General features: G+C 44.2%; 1 protein-coding gene across 1 annotated transcript; it reads right to left on the bottom strand.

Annotated features, from left to right (window-relative positions):
- Positions 1–1,004: 1,004 nt before the first annotated feature.
- Positions 1,005–18,631, bottom strand: lyplal1 (lysophospholipase like 1). The gene is made up of 5 exons (XM_034230529.1): positions 18,511–18,631; positions 11,046–11,145; positions 10,625–10,794; positions 6,501–6,616; positions 1,005–1,313 (listed from the first exon to the last, which is right to left on the bottom strand). Exons 1-5 carry the CDS (start codon positions 18,593–18,595, stop codon positions 1,074–1,076), a joined length of 711 nt encoding a protein of 236 aa, XP_034086420.1. The 5' UTR covers positions 18,596–18,631; the 3' UTR covers positions 1,005–1,073.
- Positions 18,632–18,885: the final 254 nt, after the last annotated feature.

Genomic DNA, 18,885 nt, shown 5'->3' with positions numbered 1-18,885 from the left:
AAAAGCAAGGATAATTGTGTGTTATTGGTGAGTAAATAACAGTGTGTTATTTTGAAAAGAATATCGAATTAGAAGGAAACAAATATTTAAAAATACAGATTTCCGTATTCTGAGGCTCTGAGCCCCATTTATTTTCCTCACAGACGGCAACAAAAGTCCGAAATTATACGATTTCAAATAAAAGCAATAACTGTGGCTTGATATTGAGTAAGAACATGTTTTTATGAACCACACAGCTTCCGGTCTTCCTCGACCCGACCGGAGAAAAAGACGTGCTGCAGGCAGTAGAAATACATTGCTTTTAAAATCGTGCTGTGCAACACGAAAAAAAGGGGCAAATCGTGTTGGTGAACACGAATCAATAGATTAAAAATCGTGTTGGTGAACACAAAATGCCGTGAGACTGGGTTGTACATACATAACATGGCTTCTACCATCAGTCCCACAGTAGGAGGCTTCATCATTTCATCATGTGCCTCTCTTCACATTGAGTAGCAGGTGCCCAATAACAGGCTAGTACTATTTGCCTCTGTATCACAGATCTGAAAAACTATAAGCTCATTCTCAGCCTCACACTTTGAAAACACTCAAATCTATCATGTTCCCTTTTTTGAATTTTCAAGGCACATTCAAATATTAAGGTCTCTACCTGCTCTTTATAAAAAAGGTCTTGAGATAACCTCTATTATATGTGCAGCTATATAACAAAAAATGTACTTGTTTTGCCTTTCGAAACACTTTCCCATGACTCAATTTATCAGACATGGCCGTCAGATGTTCAATGTGAAACTCACTATTCGGTATATTCTTATATTCGGGAGGGGCCACTGTTAAATCTTACTGCCGGACCACTCCTGTCACAGCTGTCCTGTTTCTGCACTCTGAGACTCAGTACACTCACTGCTCTATATATATGCACGTATAACCCCATTCATGTTGAATAACCGCTAATTAAGTCGCTCTATATGAGTTACACATTAAATAAATGACATACAAACACGGCAAACTTAAAAAAAGACACTATTTTATTTGCAAAATAATACATTCTGTGAGAAAAAAAGAAGTAGGGTGAGTCAGGAGGAGGTGAGGGGGGGAATCTTTGTGAGGATCCAGCCCCTCAGCAGCTCCATCTCGGGCGTGGACAGCTGATGGTGCAGGCCTGGGAAGGAGTGGAAGGTGGTGGCCATGCCAGCCTTCTTCAGCAGCTCGGAGGTGTCCTCCCCCCACTGATGGAGCACCAGATCGTCCTTGCTTCCATGGCACTGGAGCAACTCAGGGAGGGGGAGGTCTGCTCCGAGGCGCTCCTCCACTGCCTTCACAGGAAGAAGAAAAATGCTTTATGAATATTGTTAGATCATTTCATCAATTAATGCCTGCTCAGTCTTAAAGGTGCAGGACCATAATCATTATTACATGATTAATGGTTTGGGCTGGTTTATTTATTGCAAACAAATATTGGGTAGAGCTGAGATACATTTCAAATGCAACGGTCTCAAACCTTTGGTTATATCTCTCACAGGCTCCGCCCTCTACTGGACTCTATGGGTACTCCCCTCGATCCTGTCATGCAAGCATTCATCCACTGAGACTTTCTAGACGTAGCCGGCCCTGGGGCGGGCCTACCTGAATGCGCGCGTATCTCACCGCATAAAAGGAGGCCTCGCCTCCTTACTGTCATCCCTTTCTCTTCAGCAAGGCAGTGACACAACTGAGTGAAGAGAGACGGATACAAATAAAAAAACAATACGAAGAGAATGACCTTGGGGAGGGACCTGCCTGGGGAGAGCTAGAGGTGGGCGCTGGTCTCTAACAGAAACACGGCACAGCAACCTCCTAGAGCTACGGGCAGTAGTGTTGGTCCCCCAGCATTTCAAACCCTTAATTCAGGGGAGACATGTAATGGTCAGGAGCGACAACAGCACCACAGTGGCATATATCAACAGGCAGGGCGGAGTTGTTGTTGCTTTGTTGACCACAGCGGAGAAATTGTGGTTATGGGCTTCAGAGGTGGTGTTATCTCTGAGAGCCCTCCACATTCCGGGTCTGGAGAACAGGGGGGCCGACCTCATGTCGAGGGGCGGACCCCTGCCAGGCGAGTGGTCGCTTCACCCGAAGGTGGTGAAGCGGATCTGGGCCCGGTTCGGGACAGCAGAGGTGGATCTGTTCGCCAGCCGGCGCAACAGCCACTGTGCTCTGTGGTTCTCCATGGCTTTGAGCGACGACCCGCCCTAGTAGCGCCGGATCGCGTCAGGGCGCCGTGGTACTCAGAGATGACACAGATGAAGGTGGGCCAGCCCTGGGCGCTTCCCCAGTTCTGGGGGGCGATGTCTCAAGAGGCAGGTGCAATCGGGGCGTTACCCACTCTGAGCCAACCTCTCCAGGCTTGGCTCCTGAGAGGGACAGGCTGAGACAGGGTGGATTGTCTGACAGCGTTATTCAGTCTATCCAGGCAGCTAGAGCGGGATCCACCACAGCCTGTTACAGGCCAAAGTGGCTGGGATTCCTGCGACGGTGTGAGGAGCGGGAAATAGAGCCCCTATCTTGTGAATTGGGATCTATTTTTTTCGTACTTACAGTTATTGGTGGACAGAGGGCTTGCTCATTCCACAGTGACGGCCCGTCCACACTACAGCTTCGACAGCTTCAAAAACGGTTTCCAACGCATCTGCCCATTCACTTTGAATGGGGTGACGTCACGTTGCCTCGCTTTTCGCCGAACTGAATTGTGGGTAGCATAGCGGTCCGTCTCCGGCGTCTCCGGCGTAGCCAGCGCCAGCCAATCAAATCCCGTTTCTGAAAATCTGACAGCTCAAGCCCTAGCCAATCAAACCGCGTCTAAGCTGGGAGAGATATCCCGCCGTTCATTTCTATATTTCAAAAAAAGATGGAGTAGAAACTAATTATCGCCGTAGCAAATCACCCGGTTTCGTATGACCAGACCCTCTTCACCTACCGGGATACAAACCAGAAGAACCAGTCATGGAGGGAGGTGGCAGAGACAGTGGGTGAAACTGGTAGGTTTTCGCCTGTTTGGGGAGTTTATATATATTGCTCGCATAAAATCCCCGGGGTTTTTTGCTTTGTATGTCGGGGGCGGGAGATTCATGTGATTGGTTGTTGGTCGCGTTGCTCGAATAAAATCCCCAAGCTTCAGACACGCCCAGCTAAAGGTTTTTTTGAAGCTGTAGTGTGGACGCTCCGTAAAAGTGTATGCAGCAGCCATCTCGTCCTGCCATGAGGGATTTGACGGCAGGTCAGCCTTTTCTCAGCCACTAATGTTGCGGTTTTTGCGGGGGGTCAGGAGGCTGCGCCCAGTAGTGGACGCCTCCGCCCCGCAGTGGGACCTGCCGTTGGTGCTCGAGGCAGCGTTTACGCCAGGGGGGCGTCTTGTCATTTAATATTCAGCTCGGAACGCCCTGAACTCGAGCCGAGGGCGTCCAAAAATATTAATAATTCGAGAGAAGATCGAGAGTTTTTATCGCTTGAAATAATGAAAAGGAAAAAGTACAAGGACATCCCTCTGTTGGAGGGGCAAAGGAGTCTGGTGGAGTATTGAAGATCGTTTCCCCAACATCGGCGGTGCCTGCTACAGGACAACACGGAACGTGCGCGATTTGGACGCGATGAGCGGTGCTAGTGGAGCACGCGCGTGAGCTGCGAGCACCAGAACCTCGCAGTGGCGAAACTGAGGCTCCGTGGTAAACTGTGGTAACATGAAGAGCCGTTTGGGAGCCGAAACAGCCGGCGCTTTAAGCGAGCCGAGCCAAATGATCCGGCTCACTAACTAACTAAGACAGTATCTATAAGGGACGACTCAAGTCAAACTTCAAGCACCCCCCACCCCACCCCCGCTCTCGGGGTGGACGCCCTCTCAGCCCTGGTCTGGCGGAAACACTGGCTCGAGGCTCTGGTCACAGAACCATGAGCCTCTGGAGCTCTCCTCCCTGAAAGCACTGTCTTGGAAGACAGCTTTGCTACTTGCCTTAACGTCAGCCAAAAGAGTGTCTCTATCGGTGCACCAGAGTTGTTTAATGATCCGGGGTGACCAGAGCGGGGCGGGGTAACTGGAAAAGCTCTGTCCAAGAAACGCCTGGCAGGCTGGGTCTGCGAGTGCATTGCACATGCCTACGGACAGGCGGGGAGAGCCTTCACCACGGGGGTCCGTGTCAACAGCGTTATTTAACGTCGTGAGTGTGGAGGACATACCTATATGCACGGCGGCGTCTTGGTCAACGCCAGTCCCCTTCATAAAGTTTTATCTCTTGGACATGTCTGGCTCCTTTTCATCGTCTGTGCTTGCTGGGGCAACACAGGACTGGTGAGGAGGGAGGGGGGCTGTGGGTCAGTGGGCATCTGACCCCCCTCCCCGGGCGTAATGCGCTTAAGTGACGTGCACATGGGCCCATAGGGGCTGGGGGACTCTTTTCCCCCTGCTTTAGGGCAGGGGAGTCCTCCACGTCATAGCACACCTCCGCGGGGTAAGCACGTCAGGATGTGCTCTGTCAGCCGCGGTGAGATGCGCGCGCATTCAGGTAGGCCCGCCCCGGGGCCGGCTACATCTAGAAAGTCTCAGTGGATGAATGCTTGCATGATAGGATTGAGGGGAGTACCCATAGAGTCCAGTAGAGGGGCGGAGCCTGTGTTTATATAACAAGGGTTACCATACATAACCCCTCGTTATTATTCCAAAGAAAAAAAGCAATTCCAATGTATCAGCTCTTTGGGACATCGGGATTTACTATTCCTAGAATAACTAGAGTCTAGTTAATATTTTCTTTATTAAAGATGTATCATTTCTAGTGGTGCACGATAATTATCGGTCCGATATTAGGAATTATGACGTCATCCCGATAAACCCGATAACAGTATTAATAGCCGCGATAATATACAATATATTTTTTGGGTAAAAAAAAAGAATAAAATACTGCGGTGTGGGTGGATTGGGATGAGGGGCGCTTGTTTTTCACTCGGCTCCTCCCGTTTTGCCAGTACTGTGGTATTAGTGGTTTAGGAAGAGGGGAGTTTTTCACAAATCCAGCGCTCCCTAACTCATGCCTGGCTGTGACGTAAATGGTGTGCGGCCGTGAAGCCAGGACAGTAAACAAACATGTCGCCGGTAGTATGGGACTATTTCAAAGTTTCAGAGTTAGATAGTTCGCTTGCTATTTGTATTAACAAATGCAGAAGTTCCACGAGGAGGGAAAAAGGCAACGAGCTATAATACTTCTAACCTGATTAGTCACCTGAAACATCGCTACGATGGTGTGTTAAAAGCGTACGAAGACGCCTGCGCTGCTAAACTAGCGGCAAATCCAAAGCCAGCTGCAAAGGCACCGGGGCTTTTACCTATCGACGAGACTTTTAAAAAAGGCAAGAAGTTTGCCAGAGACGACCCCAGGGCTAAAACGATCTCTAACTTCATCATAGAAATGATGGCGCTTGACGAGAGTCAAAACTGTTCTTGGCTTTGTTTTGTTCATAGTAGTAATGCTCATGGCATTTGCTCACTACTAGTCTTTTTTTTACCACCAGGTGTGCAAAAACTACAGGTACATTTAATATATATATATATTATATTATTATCGGTTATCGGTATCGGTCTTGAGAAGCAGGAAGTTATCGGTATCGGTTTCAAAAAACCAATATCGTGCATCCCTAATAATTTCACCTACCAGCAAATGCATACACAGTACTGGCCCAGCACAATCAGAAGAGTAAAGTCAAATAAGCCTGGGTCCAACAGGAGTCCATACAAATAAAGTCACAGCTGGCAGAAGTGAAGTTGTTGTAGCTAAGGTTTAACCCACACATTGGCATCAAGCTTAATTATCTTAGAAAATTCCAATTCATGTTTCTATCAGCAAAATCAATAGAGTGGTGCAGTAATGAATCCAAAAGACAGCAATTGATTAAATCCAGTTCCACTGTCTCTGTTTTAACTTGTTCGTGGTACGATGTCTGAAATAAGGTGTGTGGTTAACACAAGCTGAATAGATTTTCATATTTTGTTGTTCGATATATGTCAAAATATGGCAGTAAATACCCCACTCGTGATCCAGCTTCTATGCATCATTAAAAACAGCGGTTTCATCAAGTGACTAAATAAACGACTAAACGTCATCACGCCAACACGAGTTTGCTCTTAGCTTAGTGGTGGCAATGTGAAGTAATGTGATGTGATGCAATACAGTTTTTATAGCCTAAGTTTAGCTTTTTATTTCTGCTGATTGCATTTAAGTGGTGTTAATATTTTGCAATTTTTCTGTTGAAGAAAACCAGACGAGTACCATAAACGTTTGTTTGGCACAATGCTTATTTTCTGCAATGTGAAGAAATCCAATGGGGAAATCCTATTGCTTTTTGTCGAGGGAGCCCAATTGGTGCTAACTTCCCAGTCGGCGTACAAAAATACGCACCACTCTATTGTTCGTGAATTCACGAGTTATACAAGTTACAATTCATTCCTTTGATTTTACAGAAACTGATGGCTGGTGATGTACCTGATAAGCAGCAGAGTCCTTGTTGAGGAAGCTGGAAAGTGCAAAAACTCCCGCTACATCAGGATGGTACCGACACGCCAGGTGGAGCGCCATGGCTCCGCCCATCGAGAACCCCCCTTTGGTTAGGGACAAAAGAGAAAAGATCATCAGCTGGGAGCAATAAGGTCATTCTGGGAGCAGTTTTTTCTTCGGAACAGTAAGTATAAATTTGATATAAAAAGTAATAAACATATTAATCTCCATATAAGGAACTCTAAGTGAGGGCACTTTAAGCAGTCTGTGGTGGAGAATCCTTCACTTTAAAAGAAAAACATTAAGATGGATAGTACTCCTCAGTTCCACATCATCACTTTTATTTTTGCCTTAGTATATGCAGCCAGTTTCATGAGTCTGTCCTTAATCTCACACAGCTGGGTACATCTGGGCACACTGTGCACATCTGGGAAAGTGTGCAAGTACCCATCATCCTGTCAGAGAGTGGAGGAACGAGGGAGAGTGAAAACAGAGCGGGAGGAACAGATGAAGAGGAGAGGTGGAATTCACAGGTCTCACCCAACAAGTCAAATCAAACTGGCATGCAGCGATCTGAGCTATGGTTTAGGGAACGGACCGGTGTATGTGTACGTATGTTTGCTTGTCCACACTTATTCAAATAAAGCAAAATACTATCCGATTAAAATGATGAGCCTGGGATAATGCTGCTGCCAATTAAAAACCGACAGAAGGAAATTCAACAAAACCTAAGGGAGATTGCAGATATAAAAATGTACTTAGGGTGATCAGGTGCCGAGAAGTCACATGTGGGACAAAGAGTCACACAGGCCACACCCATAAGTAAATACATATTTAGTTGATTGATTGACATCTGACACAGCTAATGGTAGCCTTCTCTCTCTTTCTAGACCACCATTGGACAAGGGCCAAGTTTCGACTTGCTGAGCAACTGTCAATCAAATGCAGGACATCGTCTTAATTTTTGGGACATGGGAAAAATTATAAAAATGCTGTGCTGTCCCGCACAAAGCTGGAAATATACAGCATGATTATATCAGTCAATTTAACAATTAAAAATAAGCATCAAGCACAAAAAAATCCAAAAGTTGTTGCCGTCAGTACGGACCATTACTGTCATCCCTAGCCGTGCCGAGCAGTGCGTACCGTCAATCAGGGCCGGCCCTGACCAATTTGCTGCCCTAGGCAAGATTTTAGCTAGCGCCCCCCCCCCCCCAAAATGCAGACACTCACTATAATAATAATAATAATATATTAATTTTATATAGCGCTTTTCTGGACCCAAAGACGCTTAAAAAAAAAAAAAATACATATATATACTGTATACTATGACTCGCGCATGCATGCACGTACACGGTTGTGGCATGACCACCAAAACAGAAAGATATGGACACAAGATGTGTGCAAATGTATTTAGTATCCTATCCATTTGAACATGATTTAAGTGGGGGGTGGACCTAACCTCCTCTAGGGGGGTCCGGGGGCATGCTCCCCCGGGAAGATTATTATTTTTTAATATTGAACTTAAAAGCATCAATCTGGTGCACTTGGTGCTGAGGTTAGCCTCTCAGTCTTTCAGGAGGGAGCTCTCTAAAAAGCTCTCCCCCCTGCGGCCGCTTACACAGTAAATTCCAATGTTAATAAAAGCTGTTTACGTTTTTTGGCAGTTTGATTTATTTTAAATTAACACAAATACAAAATTAAAACCTATAATTGCACACTAAAACCATTATTTCCAAAAAAGAACTATTTCACATAAACCTCTGGTTTTTACTGGGGCTGGGGCAGTTCAACTTGATTTTTTGGGGGGGGGTGCGCCATAGTTTTTGGGCGCTGTACGCAATATAGGCGTGGTTCTGTTAGTATAACATAATAAGATGTACTTTGTTGATCCAAAATTGGGAAATTGTGTTGTTATGTTTTTTTTTTGGCACCCCCCATAGATTGATGTGTCCTTAGCATTCACCTACGCTGCCTATGCCAAGGGCCGGCCCTGCCGTCAATGAAGCTTCTTTTTATGTAAATACTACACATACATATACTCACCAGCCACTTTATTATGTTCACCTTGCTGGTACAGGGTTGGACCCCCTTTTGCCTTCAGATCTGCCTTAATTTTAGTGGCATAGACTCAACAAGGTTTGGAAACTGCTGCACATCCATGATGCAAATCTCTCGTTCCACCACGTCCCAAAGGTGCTCTATAGGATTTAGATCTGGTGACTGTGGAGGCCATTTGAGAACAGTTAACATACAGTATGTCATGTTCAAGAAACCAGTTTGATATAATTTGAGCTTTGTGACATGGCGTGTTGTCCTGCTGGAAGTAGCCATCAGAAGATGGGAACACTGTGGTCATAAAGGGATGGACTTGGTCAGCAACAATACTCAGGTAGTATTAAAACTATGCTCAATTGGTACTAAGGGGCCCAAAGTATGCCAATAAAATATCCCCCACACCATTACATGACATGTCACTTGTTAGACGCTTTTATCCAAAGTGACTTACGTACTCAATACTGTGGGCAATCCCCACAGGAGCAATTTGGGGTGAAGTGTCTTGCCCAGGGACACAACGACATGCTGACTGCAGTGGGGTTTGAACCTGTGCTCCCCTGATCCGAACACCAACGCACTAATCTACTGCCTCCCATTACACCACCACCTTCAGCCTGAACCGTTAATACAAGGCAGTATGGATCCATGCTTTCATGTTGTTTACGCCAAATTCTGACCCTGATGTCAATAGACTTAAGAAGTAAAGCGTCTTGCCCCCCCACACACTCTCCACGCTAAACACCTCCACACAGCCGACCTCCTCAAAAACCTTTTCCATGGAAACTTGTGGCGATTGTCAGTGCGTGGGCGGGGGTCATGCCGAGTGACTCCACTGAGTATTTATAGTTCATGACAAAATGTTATGATTTAGTAAGATAATATTTCAGCAGCTTCCCAGGAGCATGTGTTTTTTCACTCACTTTTCTCTGGAGTCCAGTCTTTCATGCACCCCCCTCACACACACCACAGTGTTCCTGTATAGTTCTATATTTCAGGGCTGCTGGGGGGTTCACCCTTTTCCCAACACTCTCAGCGGTTTCCTCTTTCATGTGCAGCCTTCACTGGGGGACATTAAAACCCTTGATGGCCTCCCATAAGTTTCCTGTGAGAACTCTTACCTTGCCTCAGCCATAATGTTTTTAGTACTTGATACTAGTGCTTTCACTCCATTGTTATTTATACGTGAACTTGATAAGCAGAATATTTGAGGCAAAGAGCTTTTTAGGACCTGAGAACCCGCCCTGAAAACCTTTTTAATCTCGGCTGGCAGCATATGAAAGAACACTGTAACCTGATGAAGTGCATTCTTTATTTTATATCATGACAGAGGGAGTGAGGATCAGCCAGGCTCTGTGTGTGTGTGTGTGTGTGTGTGTGTGTGTGTGTGTGTGTGTGTGTGTGTGTATGTGTGTGTGTGTGTCGTGATCCAGTGAGAGAGCCAGCAGAGACTGTGAGGATGCTCTCTGTCAGCCTCTCACTCCCTGACTAAAGGAGCTCACTTTTTTCTAAGATAGTAAATTGTTATTGTGTTTCTTTATTTAAGTACAGAGTTGGAGTCAGGACAGTCAACCTAGCTTAGCATAAAGACTGGAATCAGGTGGAATTAGAAAGCCTGACTATGTCAAAGGTTCAAAAATACATCTCCATACACCTGACGCTCAAGCTCATTGATTAACATTGTATCCTGTTTAAGCCATACAGAAACGCGTTACGGTACCTGATTGGTCAGAACCAAAATACCAATTAGCTGCATGACAAACGGTGCCACTATCTGCATAAAGAGAGATCTTGACTTCTCCAAGGGAAGCCAAGATACTATTTTTTTTACAAAAAAAACTGTTGAACGATGTATTGATTACGTCTTTTGGGGTGGGCTAAAAAAACAGTAAAGCTCCCAAATCGATGTTCTTTTAAATGTGTTTTTATGTCATTCTTTTTCACTTCTGAGTAGCTCAAGGACTATAGGTATACAGTTCTTACAGCAAAAGAACAAATAGCTATTTTGTTTTCACATTTCACATGCAGCAGAAGTGAAGTGAAAACCAGATCCATACCGATGACGATCCTGTGTTTGGGGATCCCAGCGTTGACCTCGCCCTGAATGATTAACCCCAGAGAGTTGCACATGTCGTCTATGGACTCTCGGTCCTCGGGGCAGTCCCTCGAGATCTTGTGACGGTCAAACCAGACAGTAGACAGAGCCCCTCGCATAGGGGTGTACGGCCTGATGGCATCAAGATGAGGGTCAGTGTTCTGCTACATGGCTGCAGCTTTACTACAGGCAAACTTGTATAATTAATGCAGTAAGAATAATTCAAATGAAAAATGGGACAATGAAAACTTGTATTTCCTCCATAATGTTCCAACTACAAAGACCTTTTAAAGACATTACGTTTGAACTTACATTATCCAATGTAATTGATGAAGTTGACAAAAAAAAACATTGATATTTGATTTAGTCTAATCTAGACATACCGAGCTGGAGCTGTGGGGTAAATGATCCGGATGTGGTTGAAGGACAGATCCGGCTCAGTCACATCTCGAACCCAGGCTCTCAGCCCCCGTCCAGTGTCGCCTGCATATTGAAATCAAACAAAATTATACTACAAAAAATGCACAGCAGTTAATTTGACCATATGGAATCCATGATGGTTAATTTTAAAGCATTTACTTGTAGAAGAGGGTATATTAAAACACATATGACTGCAGCTTGGATTAGGTACTATATGTGAAAATGGCTAACACCTCCAGTATATTAAAATAGTAAAGATAATTGGATATCAGTTATGTATTGCTAATGTTAACAATAATTTAGGTTAGGTATAGTTACATTACATGTCACTTGTTAGACGCTTTTATCCAAAGCGACTTACATACTCAATACTGTGGACAATCCCCACAGGAGCAATTTTGGGGTAAAGTGTCTCAGGGACACAACAGAGGCTTCTCAATACTCAAATGTCCCCTCCTCGACTCCTCGGTCCTCCGGTAGTGACCCAGAAATGAATTTTAGCGCACCATTTTGAAGGACATCTCATTTCTCTAAATGCACATTGAGGACCGAGGATCGAGCGTCGAGGAGGCTCTCTGGAGGAGCTCTAACCGAGGATACACTGATGGTTCCTCCACGGCTCCTCCGCGGATGCATTTCCGAGAACGGTGGAGGCGTGACGCACGGCCGGACTTATCTCAGCCAATGACAGCTCTGCATGCATCCCCTGGATATTATTTTAGAAACTGCTCTCATCGCGTCACGATGTTTCCAGAGAGAACAGCTGTGAGGTCCGTGCAGAAAGCAGAGCAGTGTATAATATATATCACTCAGTATAATAGGCCTACTCTCTTTATTTGCTTTAGTTTAGTAGATAACTACAAAGAGTCGATATTTTTCTAAGACCATTTAGTGCTTCACATAATAAAATACACAACGGCTGTATCCTGATTATGCTTTAGGAGCTGTAAGTGTGTGTGTGGTACAGTGTGTAGATGCTGCGGACAGACGGGTCTCAATTGGTTTGGTGTCCTCTGCTTACTTTTAATACTTGTAAATACTACTTTTGGCCCGTAATTTCAATTCCCCATTTCAGCGACCAGAGAGAGGGGGGGATATATCCAGTCTCTGATTGTGTTACGTTATCATGAGAGTGATCTCATACTTTAAATTGTATATATTTATATAAATATATTTGTGTGTGTGTGTCCGCATCTGTAGCCTGTTATTGTCTCATTATACCGCACTCTCAATGAATTTAAAGTAAATATGTGGGGGAACAATGTTCAGCTGATGTAACAGAGATTATAAAATACAGCGCTATGACAAAACACTCGACAGCTGATGCAGCTGTTGCAATGTAATAATGAACAGACGTTGCTTTAAAATGACCGCTCAGAGGAGAGGAGTTCTCATTTCTCTAACCGCCTGCTGATCCCCTCCTCTCTCCTCGGTTCCCCTCCTCGGTCCTCCGCTCGCATCTCCTGTGGGCGGGACTAAGTCTCGAGGAGGGGAGTCGAGGAGGGGAAATTTAAGAATTGAGAAGCCTCTTATGACATGCTGACTGCAGTGGGGTTTGAACCTGTGACCCCCTGATCCGAACACCAACGCTCAACCCACTGCACCACACGCCTAGTTGACAGTTTATTGTTGTAAGAATAGAATTGCGATATAAGAAATAACAGCCTCAAATGTATAACCGCAGAATAATGGGAGGTAGGCCTGTCGCGATAATAGATACATTGACTTATCGTACGATAAATAAAAATGGACTCGATAACTTTTCTGAGCTCGATAAATTGCCGTTTACATAAGGATGTGACCAGCATTTTAGCCAGGAGCGCTGTGGCTGCTGGCCACGCGCACTGTGAGGGGCGGGGCTGACACACAGCCAGGTCAGGACCATAGACTGTATATATAAATGGACGTAGTGTCCGTGACATCACCCATAGGATTCTGCAGAGTTGCCGAGAAGCCCTTAGTAGGCGGAGTTGGCCACAAACGGCTCGACTGTGACGTCAGAGTCTAATCCCGCCTGCTCCAAATAAGGGCAAAGAGGCGGAGCCGAGGCGGGACCTGCTGCCTCCGAACTGGAAGTAAACAGAGCTAGCTCAGGCTAAGAAGCTAAGCTAACATGAAATACATGCATACCAAGTTACTGCTAACAGTGTAGTTCCCCTATATAAACGTTACATTCATAATAAAATGAGACAATCTGCAAGAGAATTATCTATATTTTGTTATTCTTAATGCTTGTCATTCACACGTAGAGAAAAGACGGACTCCACCGCCCGGAGCTAACGGAGCCGCAGTGGGCTAGCTCCAGGACGCCGGCTGGAGCTAGCCCTCTGCGGCTCTGTTAGCTCCGGCGGCCACCACTGGGATAATTGGGTCCCCTATTAACATTTGCTCCCGTTTAGCATTATGGGCGTCATAGCCATAGACTATAAAAGTCTTACCCAAGGCTGAATCATAAACTAAAATGTATATGTATGTATAAAGGGTTACGTCCTTAGCTGGCTAATAAGTAGCAAGCTAAGCTGCCAAGCACACAAACACCTGCGAACGGGGTTAACATGTATAATATTATAATGTTAGACTTCTTGGAAGTTCTGTTAGTACATTCAAGCGCACAGCACGACATTTTAATTGTCTGGTATTTGTAACAATATTCCCTAAAAGGCACAATCACCACGAACACGGCTAAAGGGTCAAGTACAGTAACTACAACTAACTAACGTTGTAGCCTCTATGGTTGTAGCCTAGCAGAGTGGACAAGTTGCTGTTAGCTGACAGTGAGGCATGTACATGTCCATCAAAGTGACCACGCCCTAATTTATGCAAAAGCTTTAAGGCTTAATATTAATTAAACAGATGAGTTGAGAAAAAAATTCACCCCCCACACAGTAGTCATGAAGGGGGAATCTAACTATACAGAGAATATGGTTTTTTGAACCACGATGTAAACATGTTTATTTCTGCTGTAAAGTTGGGCATTTTAACATGGGGGTCTATGGAAATTGCTCCCTTCTGCAGCCTGCTCCTACTGGCCACTAGATGAACTGCAGTGTGTGGCACTTCCGTATTGGCGTCCCGGCTCTTCCCCAGAGTTTGCCGCTTGGTCAGGACACTCCGCGTGCAGCAGCCAAATTAATAATATAGCGACAAGCGGGAGACAACGTGTGACTTACTCGTGGGGAATTTAAAGTGAAATGGAATTGGTTACAAAACCTAACTACACATCTCGATTCTCTGGTGTGGCAGTATTTTGGATTCAAGCCAACTCAACGAGGCGAACCAACGGACTTGAATGAGCCGGGCGGTGTGTCGCATTTGTTTAAAAAAGGTAGCGACAAAAGCAGGCAATACCACGCATTTTAAACTACACCTAAAACACAACCACCCCATTCCGTTTTCCCAGCTGGTAGCAAAAACTGCAGCTGGAGATGGAGAGCCCCCACCTTCCCGACAGTTTACAATCAAAGATGCATTTGCCCGACAATGCAAACATGTTGGTGTTCCTTGCTCGAAAACTTTGAAAAACAGATTTGGATATGGCCTGTTGAGGCATCTGGGTCTTTGACAGTGGACTGTACACTTGACTGTTATTTTAAGGAGGTTTTTTTTGCTTGTGAGATAATATAAATATATATATTATATATAGATAGATAGATAGAGAGAGCTCTGTTTTCCAGCCTGACTCTATTTAATTTATTGTTTTGGTTGTGTGTGATTTAATTATTAATTTATTATAATTTGTTTTATTTATTATATATAATTTATATATTTTAATATTATTTCACATTTCATTTGCAATGTTGAATGTTCAATAACAAGTTATGTTTGAAAGGATGTACTTGAATTATTATTATATATTATCATTATGTCAGTGATCTAAAATGGTCTTACAACGGTGCCGACAATATTATCGTTTATCGCAATAATTTCCAGGAAAATGTATCGTCCAACAAAATTAATTATCGTGACAGGCCTAATGGGAGGATAACATAACAATACAAAAAATGACAATGTTCACTATCAAGACCCTATCAATATTGCAAATGCATGTCAAATGCATACCAAGCCAATGTTTGATCTTCTGAAGAAATGTATCTTAAACAGGGTTTAGATGAGGTAGTCCAGAATAAAAAAAAACTGCTATCAATATTATGGAAAAGTCTTTACACATGGAGTGACGCGTCCTAAAACCCGGAAGTAAACTCCTTCCGGTTCCTTCGACAAAAAAGCAATGCAATTTCTCCATAGGTTGGTGACTTCGTCCTTGAGGTTGACGGCTGCTCCATCTCCCCATCTCCTGAAGCCCGCAACCTGGGTGTCATCCTCGACTCCACCCTTTCCTTCCATTCCCACGTCAAATCTGTGACCAAATCGGCCTTTTATCACCTGAGGAACATTGCCAGACTCCGACCATCACTCTCGGAGTCGGTTGCCGAAACCCTAGTCCATGCATTTGTCACCACCCGCTTGGACTACTGCAATGGTGTCCTGTTCGGGGTTCCCAACAAAACCCTGGACAGGCTCCAGTATGTCCAAAACTGTGCTGCTAGGGTACTCACGCACACAAAACCGTGGCAGCACATCACTCCCACCCTCATCCACCTACACTGGTTGCCGGTCAAGTCCTGCATATCCTACAAAATCCTCCTCCTTACCTACAAATCCCTCCATGCCCTTGCCCCCCCAGTACCTATCGGACATCCTTCACCCACATGCCCCACCCCGGAACCTGCGGTCCTCAGACTCTGGCCTGCTTACCACCCCCCGCACCAAACTGCGAACCTATGGGGATAGAGCCTTCAGTGTGGCAGCCCCCACCCTCTGGAACGCTCTTCCTGCGGAGATACGCAACATCCCCACACTTGAAGCCTTCAAAAGGGCCCTCAAGTCCCATCTGTTTGCCAAGGCTTTCGGCCCCTAAATCGATCTGTTGTTCTGTTTGTCTGTCTTTTGTTTTGTTATGTTTGTCTTTGCACTATTACTTGTGAAGCGACCTTGGGTCCCCTGAAAGGCGCTATAGAAATCGAAGCTATTATTATTATTATTATAGGATTTTGGAAAATAGCTCAAAATAAGGTCTGTGGTTGACACGCATTTAAGAGACCGATCACGTTTTGTTCAGTCGGATAATATCCACCCTACTTTTATAATTTTATAATCGTAAATCTAATCACCAGAAGCAAAATGCTAACGTTATGCTATAAACGAACTACAGCAGGGTCGCTGCTTCAACGTCACGCCAAGTTAAGATCCATATTCAAAAATACAGATTCAAAATTGTACAAGCGTTTGTTTTAACAGTTTGCAGGAGGCAGTTACTTGCTGTCAAGCAGAACACAAGGGAAAACAAACTTGGCAGGAGTGTTTACGTGTTCGGTGTAATGACGTACTACGGCCTCGACAATTTCTGTAGTTCTATTCAGCCACATGTTAACAACCATCGTTTGTCAGACACGTAAACTCTTCAAAAATCACCAGTGGGGTCACTGCTGATGTGTTTAATGTCGTAGAACAACACGTGATCTGTCTCTTCAATTTGTGTCAACCACAGACCTTATTTCGAGCTATTTTCCACAATCCTATGGAGAAATTGCATTGCTTTTTGGCGAAGGAACCGGAAGTAGTAAAATGCTAACTTACTTCCGGGTTTTAGGATGCGTCACTGTGGCGCTCTATTGAGCAATAATAAACCACATCCAAAAAAAGACAGCATGATGGAATACCGTTTTTTATGCATAGCTCTGGTTTCTGTGGGTCAGGTTTTACTTTATTCCGGGTTTATATTGATGCTGTATGTTCCCTGTGTATTTGAATGTGTCCTTTTAACTGTTTAGTGCTCTGTTTGCAGTGTATTTTACTGAAACGTTGGTAACCTGAAGAAGGTACAGATTCCGGAAGTGGATCAGTATATAGAAATTGTATTTATTGGGATCAGTATGTCGCTATGACACTCATATAGTTTATCAACCCTAATGTTACAGAAGCCAATTCTTTTTAAACTTCAGGGGCCTCATTTATAACGCCGTGCGTAGGATTCACGTGGGAAGGTTGCTTACGTAGTAGAAATCCAAAAAATAGGTACAGAAATGTTCCGACATTTTCCGATTCACCAAACATTGCGTACCGGCGAGGAAAGTGCGTACAGCACTTCCTACGCCGGTTTCCCTTTATAAATCACAACCGACTCGAAATGCGGCGCAGCTTTTGCGGGCTTCACGTAACGCCCATATTTGCCTATAAATAGTCAAAGAAACGCCCATTCATTCATTCATTTTGACTGACTTTATGAAGAAGATCGCAGGAAATGACGACAGAACAGCTAAAAAAGACATCTCACACCGTGTCAGATTTTGGTTATTTTGGGGAGGTCGAGATAAATCATATTGTTTGGTGGATGCCGTTTGAACCAGAGTAGCAGCATGGAGGTCGGATCGTCACCAAAATAAATAAATAAGTGGTCCAAAAAAGGTTCATGACAACAAAAATACACATAGCCTTCCTCAGGCAGTGTGTTTGTACCGGGGACAGGAGACACCCCCTTGATGAGAGACTGTAAGACATGATCGGGGAATCCCTCCGGAGTGGAGTCATGACGACTGGATCTGAATTATGTTTTTGTATTTGGTGGTTTGTGTTCCAGCTGTCGATCAGCTGTGCGCAGCGTCTCCACTGCAGCAACTCTATATCCACCAGTTAAAGGAAATACAACTAATGTGTTGTGTTATATTAGCTGTACAATTTACCACATATGGTGTTCTTAGTTTCCATACCTCCTGTGTTTTATGAGCGACTTATCAAGTCTTAGCAAACGGCATAAAACATGATTAAACATGGTAGCATATAAAACCATGCTCGTACAACCAATAGAAATGCAAAACTGCATCATTTATGAGAAAACATTTCATAACATTAACACAACATATGGTGGTTTTAAATAACATATCCGTATTTATTTATTTCTCCAAGTTATGTTTGTTTAATCATTTTAAGATTGGCTTTAATCAATGTTTGAAAATGAATTCTTCATATATGATAAATGAGAGGTAACATTTTGTTAATGGTATTATTTCCACATATTTCTCTCCATTCTTCCTTCTGCCAACGGTGTCGCAGTTTCTCGTCTCTCCAGTTGTTGTGCTTAGTGCGTACGCATGGGTTAGAGTTTGCGTGGAGGACCGCACGTTTTCCCGTCAAGTTAGTATTTTATAAATCGCAAACATTGCGTAGAAACTGGCGTACGCCATTTTTTGAGCGTATATCCCTTTATAAATGAGGCCCCAGGTCCTGACCGTGGTTTATTCTCCCTGAGCTCACACCGTTTCCGACACACACCAACAGCTAAACAGAGCAGTAAATAGCGTTTTTTGCAAATGAACAACAGCCAGATAATATCCCAAAGAGTCACTGAGGAGTTAACAGAGAGCTGAGCACCTGAGCCGTGCAGGAAGATAACCGAGGCAGTGTGTTTCCCCGCCGGAGACACGGCACACTTCTGAAGCTTCTGCACCGCAGCCATGACAGTCTGATGGAAATCTCGCGAGAGTGACAGAGCAGCACTAAAGCATCGCGAGACACCTTACCAAAACCTTGGTTGGAATTCGTTGCTAGAATGTTAAAACTGAATAATTTTGGAGTATTTCTATAAACTATGAACAACATTTATTCCAAATTAAAATATTGTCATTTAGAGATTTTATTTACAAAAAATGGCATTTATATAATAAATATAATATATGTATTATATAAATGCCATATTATGTAGTGTTCAGGCATCAAGTAATTAAAAATAAAACAGGTTTAAACACC

The sequence above is a fragment of the Gymnodraco acuticeps genome, unplaced genomic scaffold (assembly GCF_902827175.1).
Source record: "Gymnodraco acuticeps unplaced genomic scaffold, fGymAcu1.1, whole genome shotgun sequence".
NCBI classification, from domain to species: Eukaryota; Metazoa; Chordata; class Actinopteri; order Perciformes; family Bathydraconidae; genus Gymnodraco; species Gymnodraco acuticeps.
The sequence above is the reverse complement of the archived record's forward strand: the minus strand, read 5'-3'. Positions and strand labels throughout refer to the sequence as shown.

Excerpts from the sequence above, each read along its gene's own strand:
- lyplal1 (XM_034230529.1), bottom strand. The coding sequence starts at position 18,595 with ATGGCTGCGGTGCAGAAGCTTCAGAAGTGTGCCGTGTCTCCGGCGGGG. Across the intron at positions 11,146-18,510 it reads TATCTTCCTGCACGGCTCAG|GCGACACTGGACGGGGGCTG; the intron begins GTGCTCAGCTCT and ends TTCAATATGCAG. Across the intron at positions 1,314-6,500 it reads AGGACTCTGCTGCTTATCAG|GCAGTGGAGGAGCGCCTCGG; the intron begins GTACATCACCAG and ends CTTCCTGTGAAG.